General features: G+C 43.4%; 1 protein-coding gene across 1 annotated transcript in view; it reads right to left on the reverse strand.

The window, feature by feature from the left end:
• The window catches only part of EFL1 (elongation factor like GTPase 1), a 556,540-nt gene that overhangs the window by 508,812 nt on the left and 20,787 nt on the right, over positions 1 to 26,941 (reverse strand). Inside the window, exons 2-5 of the mRNA XM_073618573.1 lie at positions 25,926 to 26,026; positions 12,453 to 12,520; positions 12,262 to 12,346; positions 947 to 1,080 (exon numbers count right to left, since the gene is read on the reverse strand). Of these exons, the coding sequence (XP_073474674.1) occupies positions 947 to 1,080; positions 12,262 to 12,346; positions 12,453 to 12,520; positions 25,926 to 26,016 (378 nt within the window). The 5' untranslated portion in view covers positions 26,017 to 26,026. The remainder of the gene's footprint in view (positions 1 to 946; positions 1,081 to 12,261; positions 12,347 to 12,452; positions 12,521 to 25,925; positions 26,027 to 26,941) is intronic.

Genomic DNA, 26,941 nt, shown 5'->3' on the forward strand with positions numbered 1-26,941 from the left:
TTCTTTTATAGCGCAAAAAATAAAGAACCCAGCGGTGATTAAATACCACCAAAAGAAAGCTCTATTTGTGTGAAAAAAAGGGAAAAAATTTCATATAGATACAGTGTTGCATGACTGAGTAATTGTCATTCAAAATGTGAGAGCACCAAAAGCTGAAAATTGGTCTGGTTAGGAAGGGGGTTTAAGTGCCCAGTGGTCAAGTGGTTAAAATTCACAAGTTTATCCCTGACCTGTCTGGTGTGTTCTTTGGCCTTCATTATGCCATTTGTTCACTAAGGTTCTCTAACAAATCTCAGAGCTTCACAGAACAGCTGTATTTATACTGAGAATGAATTAAACACAGGTGGACTCTGTTTACTAATTAGGTGACTTCTAAAGGCAATTGGTTCCACTAGATTTTAGTTAGGGGTATCAGAGTAAAGCTGAATACAAATGCATGCCTCAGATATTAACTCGTCAAAACTGTTGAAAACCATTTATCATTTTCCTTTTACTTCACAATCATGTGGCACTTTGCGTTGGTCTATCACATAAAATCCCAATAAAATACATTTACGTTTTTGGTTGTAACATGACAAAATGTTGAAAATTTCAAGGGGTATGAATACTTTTTGAAGGCATCGTAAAATATATATACACACACACACACACACACACACACACACACACACACACACACGGTATATCTATCTATAGCTTTATTTTTTTATTTTTTTTATTTTATTTAATGATACAGAAACATTTTTTTTATCCTACAGAAATGTAGGTGAAAAGAAATGTTTTCTTTGCAAGCCAATATGTGTACATTTAGAATTTTAGAATAAATATTCTGCATGTATGAATACCTGTGATTGTGTGTGCTATTCTGCGTTATATACATTCTTCTAGCAAACATCTAACAGTATTATGTATATCCAAATCTTGCAGTCAAACGTGCTGTGCTTACCTGTGGGCACACACCTTCCACTGCATCCAGCACGATAACTGCACCATCACAGAGACGCACAGCAGTGGAAACCTCTGATGAGAAATCAACATGTCCAGGAGAATCTATGAGGTTTATAAGATATTCTTCATCCCCTGAAAAAAAATTAAAAAAGGGGAACTCACTTGTCTGGAAGAATAAGTTATGGACCTATCTCAACGAGAGACCAGATGGATCTTTTTATTGAAAAGTTTAGCCCCTAGAGGGTTGAACATAGAACTAGATCTAAATTGTTTCATTAATAACTTTTAGATTGGGTCACTCAAATCATCTATTATTTGCTTTAGGTAGTGCATCTCGGAGTTATATGACATTTGATCTTTGATGTTTGGCCCCTTATATTGTGATCACCATTATGTTTCAGCCTAACATTTTATCCTGGTGTTATTTTACATTGTAAGTGCGTTTATGTAGGGAGGATCTCAAGATCTGGTAATGACATATATATGCTGTGGTAGGAAGGGTAGGGGGATTGTCTAGCACAGTATATGGGCCTAGTGGTATCCTTATTAATTAATTTATTTATATATCTATAGTGTTTTGGGTGATCAATTAGTCCCAAAGAGGAGGGGAGAGAAGGGAACTGTCCTTTCAAATGGATATTTTGTATGTCTGTTATAAGGTCTTGGTTATTTCCCTGGATATATAGAACACCTACTTAAGGTGGGGTTATTATCGTTGTTCAGCATTTATTTGGTCGATTTAATTTAGTTGAATTTAATTTATTCTAGCTATATATGGGCCTAGTCCGTTTAGGTTGGTATCCGGTCATAATAGTTAAATAGTAGAGACATCTAGTCTCATTTTTAGAAGTCCATTTATATATTTTATAATTCATGATTATTCCTTAAGTGGTAATCAATATCTTAATTGAGGTTTATATTATCCTATGTTTTCTAATGTTTTTTAATATTTTTATATTTAGTATTAACTTTATGAATTTTAGAAATTTAATTCAGCATTTTTATGCAATTTGAATATTATTGAATTTTTGCTATATATGAGAAATGTGGCCCTATATTCATCTTTGTATATCTAATATGTATCAGGAATATGGCCCTATATTTATCTTTGTATATTCAATATGTATCATGATTGAGAAATAAGTGGTCTCAGACCTACTGATGGTCGATTTCAGTTTCAGGACCATTCAATAGGTGGGCCGTATGCATTGCCGTGTATGAGAAATAAGCGTAGCTGCGGATTTTTTTAAATACCTATTGTCATTGAAATTATTGGAATTTGCCCTGATATAAATATAACATTATAATAGACTACATTTATTAGCGCTACATGATTCCTATATGCCTGAATCCTAATTGTAATTTTCTGTATTGAATGTCAGTATATCCGGCGCACGGGGACGCGAGGTGTGCGCATGCGCAGTACGCGACCCGGTGGGCGTGGGTTTGAGAGCAGATAAAAGGGTTGAGTGGCAGAGTACACAGCCAATCCCATGAAGAAGTCGATCCATGACGAAACATGTTGGGGCGTGGCTGTGATCTGTGACGTACACGCTGTTAGCCATACAGGAGGAGAGGAATACGAGTGCTCTGAAGGACGGAGGTTTCCCGAGGGAGGGGTGAGATTATACCCAGCAGCTGCACACCTCGGGTCCGCCGTGACCATTGGTTATTGTTTTATCCACAAGTTGAGGCTTGCTGTTTACTACACGTTTTATGCCCGTTTTTTATTACACTAATGTGAGTGCGATGTGTGAGGATTGCAGTGATTTTTAATAAAGTTGTTGTTGCTGAATTACACTATTGGAGCATTTACTTTCTTTTATGTGGACCCATTGAATACCATCATTGAACCTCGTATACACCATTTACCCTGGAGTGTGGTAAAGAGAGCGTGTTTTGCCGTGCATGAGAGTGCTGGCATGTTTTTTTGGTGAGTGCATGTCTGGAGAGTGTGTTTCACTAGCACGGCGGTGTGGTGAAAGAAGCACGGAGTCATTCAGCGTGTGACATTTAATCACCCAGGAATCATTTGTGTGGAACATTTGATCTTCACTCTTATCGTCACCATTTTTTGTCACTTGCAACCTGTTTGGATATTGCTTTGGTCTACAGGAGTTTTATATGTTACATCTACAGCACGAATTGAAACACTTGCATGTGTTCTTATTAATTGCTGTCGCATTTATCACTTTATTAGCAATTATTAATGTTTATTTATTTTTATGTTCACGTTATATTTAGGAATAGAGGTTATCACCACTATTGCACAAATTCAAGCACTGATATATTTATATATTGTCACTTAGGTAATCTGCTAATAATTAAGAGATTGCCACTGTTTTTTGTACACCGTAAGGTATACATTTTTTAAAAAAGCGCCTTCCATTTAACCTCTGTGTCGGTTTACCATTTTTTGGTTTGTAACTGATATTTAGGATTAAATATTTTATTGTATTATATTGTGTATTTAAGGGGGGCAGCTCAATAACTTTTTTTCACCATTTACTTATTATTGAATCACTGTCACTGGTGTTGTGAAATATTTTTTAAATTATTCTCACAAGTGTATGTACACATTTATGTAGTTACTTTTGAGGATAATCAGGGAGCTACTGGCGCGGTGGAGGTATTTCTTGTGCAGAGGGCGTGAATTTATAGGATACCTGGTTTTCATACTAAAAAAAGCTTAAAAGTAAAAAGAAAAATTAACACAGCCACCACAAGCAGACTGATGGGGCGGAGCGTCGCTACGTAGGAGCGCTCCGTGGGAGGCCTGGCTCCACCGCCCTCCCCGCATATCCGCTCAAACAGAGAGGAGGAAGCTGGGAAGCCGCAAAGACGCCGGCACAGAGTGATGATACCGGTATGGCGCGGAGGGTGAGAAGAGAGGGACAGCCGCTAGTTCTTACTGCTCCCGCTCCTGCTGCTGGGATAAGCCCTTAACACCGCAACCAACACGGATACCTGGAGCGGGAGCTCCGAAGCAACGAAGGGGGGAGAGAGCCCCGGGAGTTGGAGCTGCTAAACAAACAATAAGGTAACGCCGCTGCTGGAGGGGGGTAGCCTGCAGGGAGACACATGGGAATAGGAGCTGGGAGAGGCGAGAGCTGAGGAAAGGCTCCGTGTAAGCTGATATTCCCTTCTGTGTCCCCCCGGCCCCCCCTGTGAAGTCTCTAGAGAAGCAGTTGGAAAACAGGGTAAGAAATTAAACTTTACTCTGCATATATATTCCCTGGAAATGAACCCTTCTTGGCACAGTGGAGTTACCTGGACCTAGGACTCATAGTAAAGGTTGAGGGAAATATTCCCAGAACAGCAGCGAATAGTGGAGATGTGTTTGGGATGTATTTATTTACATACAGATATCTGGGGCAGATGAACTGATTACCTACTATCTGATATACATACTACCTGATCTACCTATCTATCTAATGTGAACACCTGCTCGTTTTTTTTACACTCATCCATGTCTGTGATGTTATAAACCTCAAAAAGATCTGAGCTGGCTTCATACCTAGAGGAATAGTCTGAGCGGAAGAAATAAGGATTTCAACTTTAAAGTGACATTCTTTACAATAGCGCTAACAGTGTTAACCCTTTAGGACGCATATAGTAGACTGCAGATGATCTAAAATAGAAGGCCTGGTTGCCTTTGCTCTTTTTTCCTATTTTTAAACGCGGGGAACATCTTTTTGACCCCCCTCTTGATAGCCAAAGGCTAAGAGGACAAAGTACTTGGTAGGGACACTGGCCACTCGGGGCTACCTGGACTATATAAGTGAATACCCGGCATAGGGACAGAAGGGTAGAGAGGCAGGGGTAAGATTAGCTCAAAAAGAAACATATATCCCTACCCAGTCCGCGCTGATCCTCCGGATGTTCCCCTATTGTGGCCTTGTTTTGTTCCGCCTCCTCAGCTCCCGAGCTGGATGTATTACACTGCTGCCATCTCGATATCCAGCGTTTGGCGATTCATCTCAGACTCCGGTAAGTATGAGGTCTTTGCATCAGGCCTCTCTTGCTAACCATTCCATCTGCCCCCATTTACCAACCACATACATTTATTGATCTTATTACTTACATTGCAGATACAACATTCATGCATCCGCCCCTGAAGAGCGAGCAGGGTCTCGCGAAATGCATAGGGCTTTATTGATGCTTATTTTATGCCGGTACATGCTGGGTATTATTGATGTCTGCATTATGTTTACATACTTCCCTGTCCACATGTATGTACATTTTATCATCTTATTTTGTATGTGTACTTACTGACCCAGCAATTTTCAAGTTTTATTGTTGCTCATTGATGTATAACATTTGTAATAAATCTTTGTATATTTACGTTCATCTGTGTTGTGTACATTGGCTATTATGCCTGGTAACTCACAATCATTGTTGTTACCGCTCAGTTACATAACATTTTGAAATGAATACATTGATTTTGTCTCAGTGTTCACTGTGGACATTGGCTAAGCCTCTCTCACCTCATCTAAAGTCCCAGGGCTATTTTCTTGTTTTTTTGTGCACTATTAGGGATGGAGGTGTCAGAGGGGTCACACTAGACCTTAATCTTCCTTTTTTTAAAAAGAAACATATATCCTACCCTAAATTGGGGGCTGGCGGTTAAATTCACTTGTCTCCCTGCTAGATAGAGTCTAGAAAGGATTAGATAGCCGCCCTGTGATATTGCTGGGAGGTAAACACACCCGCTCAGATCTGACGTATAGGGTCGGTGGCGAGCATAGCCTCTACGCAGGACCCCCCCATAGACCCAATGGATCGAGGGGATTTCTTGTGGAACCAGCACAGGAGCTAGGGTGTGAGCGGGTGTGGGCGTTTGGCCCACTCATATTGGAGGGCCAGGAGAGGGAACCGAGGTAGTTGGCTCCTGACCCCGCAAACGAGTAACTTGGGCAAAGCTGCCGGTACCCACATCTGGGCTCGCACTAATTTTTTGGGGCAGGGCAGATTATTCTGAGGTCCGGGGAGATGAGGGGGAAGGCAAATAAGGGTAATAAAGGAACTATAACCGCCCCCAGCCCAGGTGGGATTCAGCGATATATGTCAACTGAGGCCAGCATGTTGGAAGAACCCCAGGGGAGCCCCAGATTGGGAGCACCCTCACGACCAGGGATAAACAAACAGAAAGGGGCACCAGAAGAGAATAGAAGTAAAAGTGCAAGAGCAAGGACCAGCGGAAGCCAGCAGATGCACGGCTTCGAGATACAGGAAGGCCCTCATGGGAGATATGAGGAGGAGGATCCAACAGGGGGGAATAAACCATCACCCCAGCCCACACAGGAAGAGGCCCCACTGATCAGAGAAATGCTCACTGAACTACTAATGAAACTGGAGACATCCCTTAAAAAAGAGATCGCGACCGTAAGGGTAGATATTGGGCATGTGTTGAAAAGGGTGGAAGAGACGGAAGACAGACTGGAAGAACATGAGCGGAGGTTGGAAGGCATGAACACGCAATAAGGGAGCTGCAAAGAGTGAATAGAAGCCTCCTCTATAAATTAGAAGATCAGGAGAATCGCAGCCGACGCAAAAATCTGCGATTCAAGGGCCTCCCAGAGAAAGCCGGGAAGGAAGAGCTGGTGCCGGTATTACAAAAATTGCTAAACCCATTGCTAGATAGAGAAGTTACGGCCCTCTTGAAAGTTGACAGAGCCCATAGGGTTGCACGATACCCCAGAAATACATCGGAGAACCCAAGAGATGTGATAGTGAAGTTCCACTACGAGGAGGAAAAAGTCAAAATCTTGGGAAAGCTGCGACATCAATCAAGCTTAAGCTTTGAAGGGGCAGAGATACAGGTCTACCCAGACCTCTCGGCAGAGACCCTCACAAGAAGGAGGCTACTAAAACCGCTGACAAACATGCTGAAAACGATAGAAATACCATACCAATGGGGGTTCCCGGCTTGCTTAATTGGAAGAAAGAATGGACGAACGGCAGTGCTCAGATTCCCAGAAGACCTCGAGGACTTTTGCCGTAAGCTAGATATTACCCCTCCAAGTATCCCTGGCTGGGGCGTGGAGGAGACTTTAACCCCAGCGCAAGATAAAACATGGCGGAGGGAGGGTAGGGGCATAATGGTCAACGCAAGCTAGTACCCAAGAGGCATAGCCAAGGGGAAAAGGGCAATGCCGATATGAGCGGTGCGGGGGGAGGGGGGAAGGCGCTGGGGCGATACGGGGAACCCTCACGACATGAGCCCTATGGGGAAGATGGATGCGGGATGGCATCCGATTGAAGATGACCACCTGACCCATGTTTTGAACAGAGGAATCTGCCCCGCCAGAATAGGCGAACTGTTTTTTTTGGTGTTCTCTCTCCCTCTCTCTCTCCCCTACTATGCCGCACGGGATTGGCCAGACGTCCCTTCCAGTAATATAAAATGGGAGTAATAAATTTTGTCACCTATAACGTGAGGGGGCTGAATACGGAAAAGAAAAGGTATAAAATCAATCAAGAGTTGCACCTTTTAGGTGCAAACGTGGTGTTCCTACAAGAGACCTATGTAACACACTCAAGTAGGGGACTTGCATCTTATTGGTTCCCAGAATGGCGCTATGGGGACGCTAGCTCAGTACACTCAGGGGGAGTGGCTATTGGGTTCGATAGAACAATAATGTTTGAAGAAGAGGAGCGACTGGCCGATCCTAGGGGCAGGTTTTTGTTTGTGAAAGGGAAGATGTTTGAGACATGGATCACATTGGCAAACATCTATGCTCCTAATAGAAACTCGGAGAACTTCCTAAAGAGAGTCTTGGTGAAACTAGAATCTTTTAAAAAAGGGATGCTAATAGTCGCAGGAGATTTGAACTTGTGTATGGACCCTGAGGTCGATACATCAAGGAGTGAGTTAAGATCGGGCACACAGGGAGGGACACTTAAGAAAATATTAAATCGCATGCAATTGATTGATGCATGGAGGATAAGCCACTTAAAAGATCGAGACTACACTTTCTTTTCCCAGGTACACAAATCATTTTTGAGACTTGACTATATTTTAATAGAACATCAGTTGGTCCCTTTCTTGAAGGTAGCAGAAATAAAGGCTATTACCCTATCCGACCATGCACCGGTGAAAATCCAAGTGGAGATCGCCGGTGCAGATCGGCCTAGGACAAACTGGAAACTTAATGATTCACTGATGCAGTACCCAGATGTAGTTGAGAAAATAGAGCAGGAATTAAAAAGTTACTTTAAGATCAACGATACGGAAGATATATCTAGATCCACTCTTTGGGAAGCACACAAAATCTACATAAGAGGGATTTGGATTGCCATGGGAACAAGGAAAAAAAAAGAGAGAGGGGAAAATTTGACACGATTATATAGAGAGATTCAGGAAGCGGAACAGAGTACAAGACCTAGGGGGCTACCAGAAAAGCGTGAATTGATCAAGAAAAGAAGAGACCTGATTGAGTTGCTGGAGAAGGAAAGGAAGTGTGCTTTTGACATGATAAATAGAGACGTATATAGAGAAGGGAACAAACCAGGAAAGTGGATGGCCAGAAGGGTCAGAGAAAAAAAGAATAGGACTTTTATACCTAAAATAAGAGATGAGGAGGGGAACTTAGAATTCTCTACGCCAAAAATCGCTAAGATATTCCACTCTTATTACAGTGCCCTCTACAAAGTAGGCCAGAGAGAGAGAGGGGGAGTGACAAGAGGAAGGAAAGAATAAGGGAGTACCTTCGGGGACTGGATCTCCCCAGGGCAGAGAAGGATATGGTTGAGCGTCTGGATGCTCCCATATCCCAAGAGGAGGTAGAAAAGGCAATAAAAAACACTGCCCTGGGGAAGAGCCCAGGCCCCGACGGATTCTCCGTAGCTTATTATAAAAAAATTTCTGAAATACTTGCACCCAAACTATGTGATTATTTGAATGCTCTCGGAGAGAATGAAGAGTCCCGAGAAGAATCTCTATTAGCGTACATCACCCTGATCCTGAAAGAAGGAAAGGACCCATCCTCCCCTGGAAGCTACAGACCAATCTCACTCTTGAATGTAGATACAAAAATTTTCTCTAGAATACTCACAGACAGGCTGAAAATGGGTTTAAAACAATGGATACACAATGACCAGGTAGGATTTGTCCCGGGCAGGGAGGGGAGAGACAATTCCTTAAAAACACTTCTCCTCATGCAAGAAGTAATTAGGAGCAATACCCCAGCAGCTCTGCTATCAATCGATGCCGAAAAGGCATTCGATAGAGTGGATTGGGGATTTATGACGGAAACCCTGAAATACCTAGGACTAGGAGAGAGGATGATGAAATGGATACTCTCATTATATAGACATCCCAAGGCAAGGATTAGAGTAAACGGAACCCTGTCTTGTCCCCTTGAACTTTTTAACGGGACAAGACAGGGCTGCCCCCTCTCCCCAATTCTGTTTGTTTTATCCCTAGAGCCACTCCTAGCGGCCTTTCGTGGGAATGAGGACATCCAGGGAATCAAGGTTGGATCAAAGGAATACAAGATAGCAGCATTTGCTGATGATTTGTTATGCTTTATTACTAGCCCTAGAACAACAATCCCCGTGGTGCTAAAGGAATTGGAGCGGTATGGGGGCCTGACAAACTTCAAAATAAACATGAATAAGTCAGAGCTCCTAAATATAACAATCCCAAAGCGAGAGCAGATAGCACTGCAAACTGGGCTCCCATTTGCATGGTGTGAGAGGGAACTGGCCTACTTAGGTATAAAAATACCACCCTCACCGAGGGATCTATTTGTCGCTAACTATATACCCCTACTTAACAAAACTAAAGACCTATTAGGCAGGATGAGATACAAAGCCCTGTCATGGATCGGCAGGATAAATTCAATTAAAATGTTTGTGCTACCCATGTTATTATATACCTTCCAAATGGTCCCAATATAAATCCCCCCTAATTTTTTTGCCAAATTGCAATCCTTAATGGTGAGATTTATATGGGCACGTAGGCACCCTAGGATAGCATATGACACTTTAACGAAGGATAAAGAAATGGGAGGGTTAGGTGCACCGGATTTAAAAAAATATTACCAGTCGGTTGTGTTGGCTAGGATAACTGACTGGTTACACAATAAACAGGAGAAAAGTTGGGTGAACATAGAAGTAACACTGAGTGGGGTGGATATAGAAAAATTAATATGGAACCCACCACAATATAGGGATTTGGGTGATAGAGCTAATTTTTTGACTAGAAACACTTTTAGAATCTGGGATAGGGTAGGCAAGAGTTGCCACTGGGAATTTAACTCACCTTTATTATCACTATTAAACACGGATTATTTTTTACCGGGGAAGGAGGAATATATATATTTCATGAGATGGGCAAAAAAAGATACAATACAACTTCAAGATGTAATGAGAGGAAATAAATTATACACTTACACTGAAATCACACAGGCCTGGGGGAACAAACCACTAGACAAATGGAGGTACGCCCAGATACAGCACTTTACACGTTCACTACCACAACCACTGAGAGGAAAAGATCAGCTAAGGCCCATAGAAAAATTATTAAGCTCCCCAATGTGCGTGAAAGGAAGTATCTCAAAATTATACAACATTATAAGGAGGGAAGCGAGTAAAGGTTATCCCACCTTTCTGGAGAAGTGGGAAAAGGAAATAGGGGGGCTAGAAGGTGTAGATCGCAGAAACAAGATCCTAAAGATGGTGTACTTAACGGCAAAAGACTCTCGGACATATGAAATGGCCTATAAAATGATAGCAAGATGGCATAGGACACCCCAAAAGGTACATAAATACGATAAGGAGACCCCTCGAACCTGTTGGAAGGGATGTGGAAAAGTTGGGACTCTTGCCCACTTATGGTGGGAATGCCCTAAAGTTCAGAAATAATGGGGAGAAGTCTTAGATGAAATACAACAGATAACGGGGGAGCAGGTTAATAAAAACCCCTGGACGTGCATGTTTCATGACACGGAAAGAGAGATCCCCCAATACACAAAGTCAGCAATCCCATTCCTCTTAAACGCAGCCAAAGCACTGATCCCATGTCACTGGAAGGACATAGAAACCCCAAGGATGAAGGATTGGATAACAAGAGTAGAATGGGTTAGAGGAATGGAAGAAGCAAGACATTCGATGGAAGGGCGACGAGATAAATATATTAAGACATGGGCAAAATGGCTTGAGTATAGGAATACAGAAAGATACGTGATAATTATGGATGCTTGAGGGGAAGAGAGAGAGGGATGAGGAGAGGGAGGACAAATCTAAATCTTGTTCTCCCCCCTCTTTTTTTTTTTTTTTTTTTTTTTTTTTGTGTTTTGTGGGGGAGGGGGGACGAGGGGAGAAAAATAGATAAGTAAATATAAGTAAATATTGGTATTTTCAGGGGTTATAAGGGAAAGAGAAAATGCACCTTAAAGTTTTTTGTATTAAAATTAGTATAACGCTCTTTAAGCCACAATGATGCGAAAAAGAGAGGGGGCGCAGCGTAAATGACGCAGCTGACTTAAAAACTCTCTAAAAGATTGCTGATGTGGATATAAAAAAGAAAAAAAAAAAAAAAAGAGAAAAGGAAAAAAAAAAAAAAAAAACACAGCCACCACATCTACAGCTTGGCGAGCTGCAACAAGTTGCATATTTCAGGCACACTTTAAAAAGAAAAGCATGGCCAAATCTTTTTTGGCCATACTGCTCTTCTGCGTCACAATAGTACATTTTTGTTCTCCTGTGACCCAGAGGCAGCGGATAGTGTGCTATTGCCTGCTATCAACTAATGAGGCAGAGCCGATCCAGACTCTGGAAGGATCCCGACAATGTGGTTGGGATCCATTTGGCTGGCTGGAGCCAGCTGCACCCGCCCCCTCCCCAGGCAAGCACTTCAGTGAGCACTGGAGCAGCAGAGCGGTGACTGAGAGAAATAACACCAAGTGGTTAGCACTGCTGCCTTGCAGCTCTTGGCCCAGTGATCATATCCTAATAGGAAGGCTGTCTGCTACTAGTTAGGGATTGAGAGGGGTTCCTCTCACAAAATAAAAACACACAGGAGGGTTACATTGGCTTCCTCCCAAATTAGCCTTAAAGCATTTCTAAAGCCAATTTAAAAAAAATAAAATAAAATAAACATATTATACCTACCTGCTCTGTGCAATGATGTTGGTAAACCCAAACCATTACAATTTTATTTAGCACATTCTGCAGAGTAATAATACCACCGACAAAATACATAAAAAAGGCACTAGGCACTGGTAATAGGTTATATTTTCGAAAGTCACTTGGTGTCCTTGGATATTATTTCAAGGTAAAAGAAACAAGTTGGCATTGTCTATTTACCAAAGTTGTATTGCAGGGAGATGGAACTGGATTTCATGGTGATTCCTCGTATCTGCTCATCTTCACGACTATCCAAATAACGTAACTGCAATTCAATAAATACAGCATGAAATAGGCAATGGACAACAGTCAGTCATTGAACACACCATAGCTTATACAATGCACCTAACCATCTTATAAAAAGAAAGTACCTTTCCAGCTAATCTGTTGGAGATGATCCCATTGCTAGATATGAGACAGTCAGCTAATGTCGTTTTCCCTGCAAGGTAAAAAACAAAAAGAGACAAATGATTATAAATGTATCAATTGTAGCCGAGTATACAGAATAACTACAGAGTAGATTTTTTTCAGAAACCAATGAATCACAAAGCAACACAATTCAAATTTTGAATTTGAAATAATATTTAGCCCGGGTTCACACTGCATGCAGCTTTCAAATCGTGCAACTTCACTTGAAATCACACCGTCTCAAACCTGCAGGTCACTGCGACTTCAGGTGAGATATGGCTGACATCTGTCTGACTTCATGCACAGATGTCAATGCAAGTCTTGCCTGAAATCGCCAAAAGTAGTGCAGGAACTACTTTTCCAATGGTTGCAGCACCGCAACGTCGGCCTCGCACCGATTTGAACAGTTCCACTGCCGACAATAGGGTGAAACTTGTCATGCAATTTGCCTTGTCAAATCACATAACAAGTCGCACTGGGGTGAATGAGGACTGAAAAGGGGTTGTAAAGCTTCATGTTTTTTCACCTTAATGCATCCTATGCATTAAGGTGAAAAAGCATCTTGCAGTCACCGCCCCCCCCCCCCCCAACCCCCGTTTTACTTACCTGAAACCCGAATCTCCTTGGGCACAATCCCGCGTTGCTTTCACCAAGGCTCTAGTCGGCTCTTCATTGGATGATCGATAGCAGCGCAGCCATTGGCTCCCGCTGCTGTCAATCAAATCAATGACGGGGCGGGGCTGAGTCATACACTTGGCGGCTATGGCCGCCGACTGTATCACACGGGAGTGCACCCGCAAGGTAACCCCCTTGGGAGGGAGCTTCCCAGAGGGGGTTAGCTCTTGCGGGGAGGAGACGTGAGAGCCGCCGTGGGACCCCCAGAAGAGGACGTTCGGGGCCACTCTGTGCAAAACGAACTGCACAGTGGAGGGAAGTATGACATGTTTGTTTTTAAAAAAATATAATAAAAACAAACCCATAATATCCCTTTAAAGTGATTAAGGCAAAGGACTTTTTTAGCGTAATGCATTCTATGCATTAAAGTTATTGTAAACCTTTGTTTTTTTGTTTTGTTTTTTTTTAATAACAAACATATCATAACTTACCTCCTCTGTGCAGTTTGTTTTGCACAGTGTGGCCCCGAACCTCGTCTTCTGGGGTCCCCCGGCAGTGCTTGCGGCTCCTCCCCACATCGGTAAACCCTATAGGAGAAGCGCTCTCCGGGGGGTACCTTGCGGGAATGCTCTGGAGTACAGCATTTGCGTGCATAAACACAGAATGCTGGACTCAGCCCCACCCCCGCGTCATTGGATTTGATTGACAGCAGCGGGAGTCAATGGCTGCGCTGCTATCAATCTATCCAATCAAGAGCCAAGAACCCCGGGCAGAACGGTCCATCGCGTCTCCGCCGAGGGAACGAAGAGCTCAGTTAAGTGAAACCGGCCGGTCACTGTCAGAAGTGTTTTCACCTTAATGCATAGGATGCATTACGGTGAAAAAAACATGAGGGTTTACAACCCCTTTAAGACAAAAAAACCTTCTGTGTGCAGCAGCCCCCTCAGTCCCCCCAATACTTACCCGAGCCCCATCTCTATCCAGCAATGTTGCACAAGAGCTTCAGCCGTCCGGGACTCTCCCTCCTGATTGGCCAAGACACAGCAGCGGCGACATTGGCTCCCGCTGCTGTCAATCAAACTCAGTTAGCCAATCAGGAGAGACAGGGGGCGGGGAAGAACTGCAGCTCCATGTCTGAATGGATACACAAAGCTGCAGCTCGGCTGGGTTGCCCTATAGCCATCTGCTTGCTTTGGGGGCACTCAACAGGAGGGAGGGGCCAGGAGCTCCAGCCAGGGACCCGAAAAGAGAAGGATCTGGGCTGTTCTGTGCAAAACCAACTGCATAGAGCAGCTAAGTATAACATGTTTGTTATTTTAATAGAAAAAAAAAACAAAAAAACGAGACTTTACAATCATTTCGATATATTTAAAAGGTGTTTTTATTGTACCATAAGTTTGACTCCTTAGTAGATTGACAAAGTCGCAGCAAGCACTCCCACACAACCCTTCAACATATAATCTAAAAGATAACTGCTATTTTATGGGACCACGAGTTTCTTTAATTCATACCCTGCAGAGGGGCGTGGCTTGCCGCATGGAGCAGCGAGACGTGTTTTCTCAGAGCTCCCGGGTCCCTCATCTCCACAGGCTTTATTTCGCCTGGAAACTCCCTTACAATGCCGCACACGGGGAAAGACAAGCCAAGGCACAGAAGGGCACCAACAGCAACCGACCAGGAGGCGATTTTGGGGGACTATTTTTCCAGGTTTTCTGGCCACAGCACTGATTGGGATCCAAGATGGCACCGGCGTCACCGTCTCCATCCCGCTCTGACTCAGCCCTGCATACACGGGTGAGCTTACATGGCAGTTTCCCACTCCCTGGAGGACCCCGATTACCCCTCCAGACTCACCAGAAGCTGCTCTAATGCCTCTCTGGGCTCAGGTGAGGGCAGGGACATGGAATCACAGATGAGGTCTCTGCACAGCTATATCAGATCCCTGCCCACTAAAGCAGACTTTGAACACTGTGTTCACAGGATAGAGAAAACATACAAAAAGGAAATTTCTGACCAAAAGAAAGATATGGGGGCTCGCTTTGAGGACATTGAGAGCACCATAGATAAAATATAAGAGAAGAGGGAGGGGAGCACTCACATTGCCACATCCATAAATTTGAGAGGAGAAAAAAAAAGGTACTCAAAGTGTAGCCTAGAATCGGACTTTAGAGGCATGGAAACAATGGAGAAGTAGAAAAAAAAGGTATTGTTTATTGAAAAAAGCAATTGCATAATATATACACAGTATTCACAAGCGTTAAAAATCATATACAATTATACAGTTTGTCCAATGAGCCCTTGTGCGTCTACGCGTTTCGCCCTAAGGCTTCTTCAGGACACGATCAAGGTTCAAAGAAATGACACAAAAAGAGAGAACGAGTCTCACTGTCTTGTTAACCAATTGAGCCTCATGTACAAATATCTGGAACGTTTTCAATAACATCCAGAATATGGACTATTTTCAAAAAGTTGCGAAATATCCCCGGAATGCCACTAAATCTATTAGTTGCAAAAAACAGAATGCTATTCGAACGGGGGCATAGGGCATCTTGCAAAGAAAAAAGTCATGTTCAGAGATCCAAGATCCAATAAAGGAAAACAAAGATGGAACTCAAATACTTATAGGGTATCACACATCCCATCTGCACATCGAGCCCGCAGAGGGGTAGTAGATGCATACAAATGACATCCCTGGGAGGCCTGTTACTTGCATTTTTTGCTACTAATAGATTTAGTGGCATTTTTGTAAATAGTCCATATACCGGATATTATTGAAAATGTTCCGGATATTTGTACATGAGGCTCAATTGGTTAACAAGACAGTGAAACTCGTTCTCTCTTTTTGTGTAATTTCTTTGAACCTTGATCATGTCCTGAAGAAGCCTTACAGCGAAACGCGTAGACGCACAAGGGCTCATTGTACAAACTGTATCATTGTATATGATTTTTAAAGCTTGTGAATACTGTGTATATATTATGTAATTTCTTTTTTCAATAAACAATGCCTATTTTTACTACTTCTCTATTGTTTCCATGCCTCTAAAATCCGATTCTAGGCTACTCTTTGAGTACCCTTTTTTTTTCTCAGCACCATAGATGGCCTCAGCAACACTGTGCAGGCTCATGAAAAAAATCCTTAACACTCACACCATCATGATACAGCAGCTTTCTTATCAACAAGACGACATTAAGAATCGCAATCGTCGCAATAACATCCCTGAGACTGTAGACCCAAAAGATCTGCCCACAGCTGTGACAGCTATCTTTAATCAATTGCTGCAAATGCCCCAAAGATGACCCCATTGAACTGGAACGTGTGCACAGGACCTCTGGTCCTCAGACCCCTGACCCCTCCTTTGTGCGAAATACCCTGTACTGGGTTCACTTTTACAGGATCAAGGAAAACATTATGCGAGCTGCCAGCTCCCAGAACACCGTCCTCTGCAATGATACTCCTGTGATTCTTCTACCAGATCTCTCACATCAAACACTGGCAATGAGGAAAGCATTGAAGCCGCTTACACAGCTTTTACAATCCAGCCAGATAAAATATCAATGGCGATCCCCCTTCCATCTCGGTGTACACCACGAGGTTAAAACTGCCATCTTCCGCACCATGGGAGACCTCCCTTCATTCCTCAGCACGTTAGAGCTCCCACAAGTCTCTCTTCAAGATTGGGTATTTGCACAGACTACCCCTGGCTTTCCCTTTACCCCGCAGTGGCAGAAACAGGGCCGCAATCGCAACTCCAGGCCTGTCTCAACAGGACCCCAACGACTGACTCCTGCCTGGAGAATTATCCCGGTTATTTTTTCCTTTACAGGGACTACCCCTGTGATAAACCAGGAAATACGCAGGCACAATTCTTCTGAAGCTTGCCTCCCCTGCATGTTACCACCCTTCTTATTTGTGGTTGTTTTTGACTTTGCATTCTTCCTCAAAGCACATTTGTTCTGTAACCTGGACTGTTATTCATGTTGTTTTCACTCCTTCCAGGTTGCTTTAGTTAATAAGTTCCTGATATATGTCACTTTATGTACAGTGTCTTTCTAACATTTCAAAGTATGTGTACACATTACGGTGCTGCCTTCCACCAATATCTCCTTCCTTATGCCCACCCTCAGTTTAATCGCATACTCCTCACCATATGGAGTTTCCCCTGACCTGATCATAACCATTACTATGCTTTATCACTTCACCATTGTACTGTCTGATTATTGGTTCTAAATACTGTTTAATACCCGTGGAGCCGGGGACTGCCCTGCCCGTTGTCCCTTACCCTCCTTAGGTTTTTTGAGCACTGTATGGTATACTGCTGTATTATGATGTAAGGTTTTTTTTTTTTATTCCTTACTTGTATTGTAATCCTTTGGAGCCGTGGCCTTTTTTGTTACTGTTAATTTTTTTCTACCTTTGGCCTGTTTGTCCATTTTCCTATTGGTTCTAAGTGAATTCACCCTATTGTCTCCATTTACCATTTTTGAACCTGGGGACAGTGACTGTGACCAAGACAAATGTTCTTATCTGTTTAAAGGTTTCCTCAACTTGTGTCACTCCCTTTTCCTCTCCTTTTTGTTTGCTCTCTCTTCCTTTTTTCCGTTCTCTCTCTCTCCCTCTCCTCTTTTTCTCACTCCCTGCCTCCTTTGGTTCCTCTTTTTTCCTGCCGAGAGTAACTGATCAATGAGACACTTGGATTGACTACCTTCCCCCATTCCCTCCCCTGCCCTACTAAATGCCCTATGGCGACTGTTTGCCCAATTAATTTAGTATCTTTTAATTCCAGGGGGTTTAACATACCAGGGAAGCGGAGCCAGAACCTTCATCACTTCCATAAAATGCGCTCATACAGCACGGTTCCCGCCTCAAAAGGATTAGAGCTGATGATATTCGTTGTCTCCTATCCACTATTGCAGAACTTGAACCTCTCTACAAGCGAGATTTAGACCCTGCCATTTTCATTCAACTATCTAATGCCCGTAGAGACCTACTTCAACTCTTATGCCCTGTACACACAATCGGACATTGATCGGACATTCCGACAACAAAATCCATGTATTTTTTCCAGACGGATGTTGGCTCAAACTTGTCTTGCATACACACGGTCGCACAAAGTTGTCGGAAAATCTGATCGTTCTGAATGCGGTGACGTAAAACACGTACGTCGGGACTATAAACAGGGCAGTAGCCAATAGCTTTCGTCTCCTAATTTATTCTGAGCATGCGTGGCACTTTGTGCGTCGGATTTGTGTACACATGAACGGAATTTAACCGATCGGACTTTGTTGTCGGAAAATTTTATATCCTGCTCTCAAACTTTGTGTGTCGGAAATTCCGATGGAGCCCACACACGATCGGAATTTCCGACAACACAATCCGATCGCACTTTTTCCGTCGGAAAATCCGAACGTGTGTACAGGGCAATAGACTCACACTCCCTGATCGCATGTGACAGAGCGCGCAATTACCATTATTCCCTAGCTAACAAATGCGGCAAACACTTAGCACGGACCCTCCACCCTAGACCTCCCCGATACTCCATTTGTTTATCACCCAATCCAATCAAGACAAGACATTTAACACGAAAGGCATTTCTTCCTCCTTTAGACACTATTACTCCCAACTCTACAACCTATCACCTAAAGCTCCCAACACCCCTACCCTCTCCTCTAACGACAATATGTGAGACTATATTTTGGAAACAGCATTACCCACTATCGATAAACATGACTCTTTGAAGCTCGGTAAACCCTTGGTCGCGCCCGAATTTCTGGACGCCATTAAGGACCTGAAGACAGGCAAATATCCTGGACCAGATGGGTACACCCCTCGATTCTATAAAACTTTTGCCCCTCTGTTAGTGCCACTTTTGACTAAAGCTTTTAATGCCATAGATGACTCCCACTTGCCTTCTAAGGGGCTATTATCTGCTAATGTTTCCATTTTACTGAAGCCAGGCAAGGACCAATCCCAATGTAGCAGCTACCGATATCTTTGCTCAACATAGACCTTAAACTGTTTGCAAAAGGTATTGGCTAATTGCTTATCCCCCCTTCTCTCAGGCGTGATCCATAACGATCAGGTGGGATTTGTTCCCGGTCGCGAGGCAAGGGACAATACCACCAAAACAATTCACCTTATCTCTTTTATCCAGTGCCAAAATCTGAAAGCCTGCCTCCTGTCCTTTGACGCCGAAAAAGTGTTTGATATGGTCAACTGGAGATTTCTACGACTCTCACTAAAGCAACTAGGCCTAGGAACATCTTTTATCTCTGGGGTGATGTCCCTGTACTCCCAACCTTACGCCTCTGTATTAGTAAATGGCACTGCCTCAGAACAATTTGACATTTCAAATGGCACTCGGCAGGGTTGCCCCCTCTCCCCCCTTTTGTTTGTCATTGTCATAGAACACCTGGCTTGTGCCATTCGTCAGAATGCCTCTATCCAGGGTATCCAAACATCCTCCTCCGATCACAAGCTATCCCTATACGCTGACGATCCCCTGGTCTATCTACAACACCCCCAAACCTCCTTACCCCCATACCTCCTTACCATCCGTTTTGGCTCCTTTTGTAATTTCAAACACAACATATCCAAAACAGAGGATCTCAGTATCTCCCTCCCTACCTCTAAGATGTCAACAACACAAGGAAAAGGGGCACCAATGTAGAGCTGAAATGTTGAGTTCAGGTACATCTCCAGCAGGAGAGAGAGGGGAGGACTACAGGTAGCAGCGAATCCGTATGTACTGACATCACATCTCGTCCACTGGTGATGGGCTGCAGTAAGCTGACATGGTAGTCCAAAAAACACAAAAAAGAGGAGATCACAGGGGAGCCGTTAGAAATGGTGTGGGTTCTGGGAAAGGGGAGACCAGGGCGTCAGAGCCGGTCTTCAACTGTGTAGCAGTGTGGAGCAGCGCCTCGTCCGGCATCCGTGATAGGAAGATGACACGGCCGTGTGATCGGAGCCAGACCGAGGCTTGAATGGCTCCGATCACATGGCCGGATTCGCTGCTACCTGTAGTCCTCCCCTCTCTCTCCTGCTGGAGATGTACCTGAACTCAACATTTCAGCTCTACATTGGCGCCCCTTTTCCTTGTTTTTTTTCCCAGTATATTGGACTTGGCTTCTGGTCCTTTTTGGTGGCTGCCTTGATAGACTAACCTTCCACCTATGTATATGGTTTATATATGTTTGTGTGGATTCTGCCCTTGCACTTATAGGAATAGTTGACTGAGGTACTTTGTACTGCGCCTTTTTTACTTGTGTAACTACCTCTAAGATGTCCTCATTGCGATCGAACTTTTCTTTCCAATGGCAAACAAAAGGCATATCCTACCTAGGGGTCACTATACCCTCCAATCTCTTAAACTTATTTTCCTTGAATTATGTTCCCCTACTCTCCCGCATACGGAAGGAACTAGAAGAGTGGGGAGGTTCCCCCTTACCATGGTTCGGGCGGATTAATACTCTTAAGATGGACACCCTGCCCAAACTACTGTATCTTTTCCAAACGATCCCCATCATGGTTCCCAAGTCTTTATTTGTCTCCCTACGCTCCCACACTATCAGGGACATGTGGAACCAAGGGTCGCCTAGGGTGAAGTACAAACTACTCACCCTTCCGAAACTAACGGGTGGGGTGGGTGAGATTTACTATAAAGTCACCCACATGGTACGCATTCTGGAGTGGTTTCCCCGTCCCTTCCTGAAAGCTTCCGTTATGGTAGAGCAGGACTTCCGGCTCTTTTATGGGGATACAAAATCTACCTTGCCCACCTATCCACCTCCTCACCGCTAACATTCGTCTCCCTTAGACTCTGGCATAACAGGGTATTGTGCTCCATTCTGTCTTCCGACCCCTCCCCGTTGACCTCTCCGTTTCCCCCAGGGCACAGGAGCAGTGACATTGGGGTCCTTTAAACGCTCCGAGTGGTCTCAAGCAAACTCCTTTGTACATCTACTACAAGGGACACCAGCTACTCCAGCGGGTTCACTTCATTTATCCACGTTCACAACGCTTATATGCTTCCTCCCAAATACACCGCCCATATACTGAATTTGAAAGGCTGTGCTCCCTCTCTGAAATGTTCAGACATCTTCTCTCATCCCTTTACAGTCTCCTAAAAGCCCTTACACATGATGACTTGCCACCTTACACCAGGGTGTGGTCTGCAGACCTGGGAAAGGACATCTCCAGAGTGGTTGGCAGACCTCGTTTCCTTTTACCCACAAGTCAATGATATCCTGCTATTCCCAAGAAAAGAATGACAAGATTCTGTCCCAATGGTACAAGGACCCCTCCACATTGCACAAAATGTTTCCCTCAACTCCAGCCTTCTGTTGGCACTGTATTTCCACTACAGGGACCTATCCACATGTCTGGTGGGAATGTGAGAGGATCCGCCCCTTCTGGACTCAGGTATTTGAATGTTACAATAAAATGTATGAAGAAATGTTATCGGCTATCCCAATGATTGCCCTCCTCTCGATACCTCCTGGGTCTAGAACATCACAGAAACGGAACCTCCTCTGTTTTTTTATGTCTTCAGCAAGACAGCTCATTCCATCATTTTGGAAATGTTTAACTTTTATGTTGTTCTTTTGTGATATTTGTGAAATTAACAATAAATACATTTTCAACCCTAATTCATACCCTGCAGAGCACAGGCAGCATATAGGAGCAGTAGATTTAAAAACAAGTCAACCATTTCTCCTCTACTCATCACCACACTGAATTTTACTCCAAAGGCTTAAGACCAGTACACACGATGAGGAGATTATCGGACGAATGATTGTCCGTTTTTTTTTTGGGGGGGGGGGGGTTGCATGCTAGTTTCTATATCAATAATGAAGTGGTTATTAAAGTTACGAAAATTCTCACACAACAGAAAAAAATTTTTTTAAAAAGTGATGTAATGTATTGTATTTTTGTCCAAAACTGTAATTGGTACAGTGAGAGAGGGACAGCCGCTACAGATGGGCAAAGCGCTTGATCGAGTGAGGGCTTAGGTAGGTATGGGGGGGAGGAGTCAGTGAAGGGGGATACTGCTACCTAAACATGTTAAGAACACATTGGGGGTTATTTACGAAAGGCAAATCCACTTTGCACTACAAGTGCAAACTACAATTGAAATTGCAGTGCACTTTCAGTGCAATTTCAAGTGCACTTTGCACTTGTAGTGCAAAGTGGATTTGCCTTTCATAAATAACCCCCACTATCTAATCTTAAACATGCTCCCACCCCCATTCTAAATCCTATACTAACTAGCCTGTAGAGGAAAGATATCTATACTTACCTATTCTTAAAGTGCTCGGTCTGATCATGTGATCAGTTCCCAGGACCAGCTTCAGGGGAGAGGAGGAACAGCTGACAACGAATGCCCTATAGTGAGCCCATGGGTGACGTCACCACATAGGTGTTGCAGCCGTTGTCGCTGCCTTCTCCTCTCCCTTGAAGCGCCGCTCACATGCCCAGACCAGAGCACCCTTAAAATGGGAAAGTATGGACATTTATCCTCAACAGGCTTGTTAGTATAGGACTAAGAATGGGGGTAGAAGTAAGTTTAAGATTAGATATGTTTAGACTGGACTGGACTGAACTTCCACTTTAATTTTCTTTAAGCAAGCTACATCTATACATATATTGCTCAAGAACATTAGGAAGATTACTTTCCAATGTACTACATGACTTCCACTTCTGCTCTGCAACAAACCCTAAAGTATTGTTACCCTATAGCAGTGGTCTCCAAATTGCAGCCATGGGGCCAGATGTGGCCCTTTGCATGCTTCTATCTGGCCCTTTAGGCACTATTCCATTCTATTCACAACTGACACTAAAGATTCCACTCCTCCCACTGACACTGGTGGGGCACTATACCTCCCACAGACACCAATGATGAGGTGCTATTTCTACTCCAAATAAAACCAATGATGGGGCATTGTTTACTCCCACTGGCCATAGTCCGGCCCCTCTAAAAAGTCTGAAGGACAGTAAACTTGCCATTTGTTTAGAAAGTTTGGAGACCCCTGGCCTATAGTATTATGCACCTACACAAATCTTTATTCAAATTAATGCTACACTTTCTGACAGCAACAAAACACACTATAGGCAAAGCCTAGAAATTACAACTCTCTACACAACCAAAACCAGATCCAGAATCACCCAGATAATGCTACATAAAAAAAATAAAAACTGAAGCCAAAATATCTGAAAGCACGCAGAAATTCCTAGCAACATGGCAACCCTGGATTTTACATTTTCTCCCCAGGGGCTTTGAAATAGCTCTATGGTCTCCCTATACCTCTTATACCCCTCTACTCCTCCTTCTCCCCCATTTCCACTCCCATCTCATTCTTCCAAACTCCCAGTCCACTTACTGGCTATTCTCAAACCTCTGTATTATGTGTTCCAAGGTTGCGTAGTGAATTAACATCAATCAGCCATAACATCATGACCACTGACGGGTAACGTTATTAACGATTATTATTTAGTTACAATGGCACCTGAAAGTGGGTGGAATATTTTAGACAGCAAGTGAGCTAATTGTCCATGAAGCTGATGTATTAAAAACAGACAAAATGGGCAAGCATAAGGATTGGAGCAACTTTGTCCAAGGAAAGAAAACCATCAAACTGTCGACAGAGTCATTTCGGCAAAAGACGCACGTGGGGAGTGAAGGCTTTCCGTAGCTCAGATTGCTGAAGAAGTTAACATTGGTTCCCATAGAAAGGTGTCAGAACACACTGTGTTGCATTTGTTCCATTTCGGGCTGCATAGCCGCAGACCAGTCAGGGTGCCTATGCTGACCCGTGTCCACAGCCAAAAGCGCCTACAATGGGCATCCTGAGAATCAGAACTGGACCACAGAGTAATGGAAGAAGGTGGCCTGGTCTGATGAATCATAAATTCTTTATATAGCCAGGAGTGTGTGTGAGGGGAAGAAATGACACCAGGATGCACTATGTGAAAAAGGCAAGGCAGCACTGGCATTGATCTGCTACTGATGGCTTGGTGCCCCAGATAATACAGGATACCTTCAGAAGTCTAGTGGAGTCCATGCCTTAATGGGTTTAGGGATATTTTGGTAACAAAAATGGGCTGTTTTGATGGCAAAAGGGAGACCTATTTAATATTAGGTGGGTGGTCATTACTGTGGCTGATCGGTGTATACTTTTCCTATATGAAAGGCAATCAACTGTATAAAATGTTGATCCCTACAGATGACAACCCTCCTGAAAAATGTTACCACATAAATTGAATCATCTTTACAACTGCTTCAGGAAAAAATAAACTATTGAACTAAAACATTGGAAAGAAATAACTTATTTCAAAATGGGTTTGCCCCCACCCACAACACTGGGCTTGGTTTGCAAGAGATGAGCCTGACACATTCTCTATAGGCATAAACAGCTCAGCCTGAGTAAGGCTATATTGCCCAACAGAGAGCAAGGACATGGAGAGACTTTCCACCATGAAACCGGAGAGCTAAATGGGATCAGCAGGTGATTAAAGGAGAAGTATGGTCAAAGTTTTGGCTGTACTTCTCCTATGGCTCACAGGAGTGCACTTCGTTCTGCACTCCTGTGACCTATTTGCAGTCGACAGCAGGCTAACGTCACACTGCAGGTCCAGGTTCAGAAAAGATCCAGACCAGGATCCGCCCAGATGCCTGGATCAGCAGCTGGTTCAGGCTCTCAGAAAGTCGCTGAGAGCCTGAGCCAGCCACTCCCGACCCTTCCACAGCCCAGAGTTCCAGTGAGCGCTGGAGGGGCAGAGCAGAGAGCCGCTGACTGGCAGTCACCAGCTCTCTACAGCCTGAAAAATTGAGAGCTGAGCGATCAGTGGTGTTTGATCACTCAGTTCTTTTTTCTTTTTTAGGATTTCCATAGTTCTTATTTAACCTCACCATCAACCTAACAAACCTTATCCATCAAACATGTCAAAGGAAAGCTGTTCCAAGAGAAATGTGTGCTGCCATTGCTGAACATCTTTCCATAGATGACAACCATAGTAATTTTCTGTCTTCAGCACTTTCTCTGTTAATGACCCAACATGCACAGTCCGCTTCCTTTCATACTTACAGAAAACAGAGCTTCAAGAAAGAGTGAAATGTGCACATATTGGTAGGAAATTAAGTTAAGTGCTTTATTGTGAGTTTTTGGGTCCTTGCATCCAACACTTGGTACATCCTGCCATGTGCAGGACCAAGAGGGGTAGGCAATGTAATCAGCAGCTTATAAAGTAAGCATTCTTTTACTAAATGGCAAACTATATATTATTGAACTGAGGACGATGGGATGCGTAAGGATGTTTTTGGCAAAGGTCATTAGAGGTGAATTAACCCTTAAAGTAAATCTGGATATTATGACTGATACCTGGTGAGCGTGCTACTGATCTTTATATAATCTATTGTTAATTTTAAGCTTAAACACTTCTTTACAAGACATGTAAGTATGTCTACTTGTGAAGTACTACAGCATAGGTCTCAGGGAAGACATTAGCAAGTACCTCAATGCTACAATCACTTGACATTAGAGAAATACAGGGAAACCATTATTGGCCTCCTTCTGGAAAGGATAGTTGCCGGGCTCTTGCAGTCAAGAAATTGAGACTTTAATCACCAAAAGGGCTGGTTATTCCTTTCCGATCCTCCTTGTATATGGGCATATTCATGCTTTCATTCTTAGAGAAAGGCCAACTGATCAATATAAAAGAAAGACTAGCCCCAGACTGTAGGGATTTGAAGGATTTAAATTTCAAGCATAACCAGTGAGAAAGGAAATAATGTTACTTTTGCCATAGCCAAGAAACTACTTACCATGATCAACATGGGCCAATATACAGATATTCCGAATGTTATGAGTCTTCTTCTGTAGTGCAATTATTTTTTCCACGCTTACAAGCCCCATTGTGCCAGACCTGAAAACAAGAGCACATAGACACATAAACAGCCTAATTATTATTATATGCACGTTGATAAGGTCAGAGTCTGCTTTAATCTGTGTCAACGTTTGTTTGCATAAGACAGGTTTTGCATTGCCATACAAGTCTAAGGGAACGCAAAACACACTTGAAGGTCAAATGTGCATGTGAATGAATTGTGAATGATCTCAGAAGCATCTCAAACTGATGTCAAACTTCTCAACAAACAAAAAAGTAACACAGTCTGCGCTACATGCCCGATAAAAGAAAGACCACCAGCAATTTGACAAAAAATGGTGCAAATGATGATTGAGGAGTATCTGAATATAGTCCCAAGTCTGGTAAAAACAGAAGCAAAGCCTTCTGCAGCCGGTCTTGATTACATCATGCACTGGATTTGAGCCACAAACCACACCTTGCACAGTTAAACTTTTAATGATCAAAGTATTAAAGTGGCTGTAAACCCTTACAACACACCTTTTTGCTACAGGTAATCTTATAAAAAGACTTACCTGTAGCTACCCTGGACATCTCCTAAACCTGAACGGTTTAGGAGATATCCCCTGTATTTGCATGTGGCGACGTCATGGGCACATGCCCACTAAAGCAATGGCACGTACGTCCCGTTGCTTCAGTTAGACTGTGCCGTTATCGGCACAGTCATCGCCGTCATTGCGGCTCCGGCCAATCACGGCGCTGGAGCCCGCGATGCCCGGAAGTAACTCCCGGAGAGATGTCGCCGGCTGGAGTGGTGAACGAGGACTGCTGCAGGGGCTTCGATCTAAGCTAAGTAATACATAATGAACTAGTATGCTATGCATACTAACTCATTATGCCTTTGTCTTGCAGGTTTTTTTTTTTTTTTGCTCGGGTTTACAACCACTTTAAAAAGGGAAATGCGGGACTACACAA

The sequence above is a fragment of the Aquarana catesbeiana genome, linkage group LG03, assembly GCF_042186555.1.
Source record: "Aquarana catesbeiana isolate 2022-GZ linkage group LG03, ASM4218655v1, whole genome shotgun sequence".
Classification (NCBI taxonomy): domain Eukaryota; kingdom Metazoa; phylum Chordata; class Amphibia; order Anura; family Ranidae; genus Aquarana; species Aquarana catesbeiana.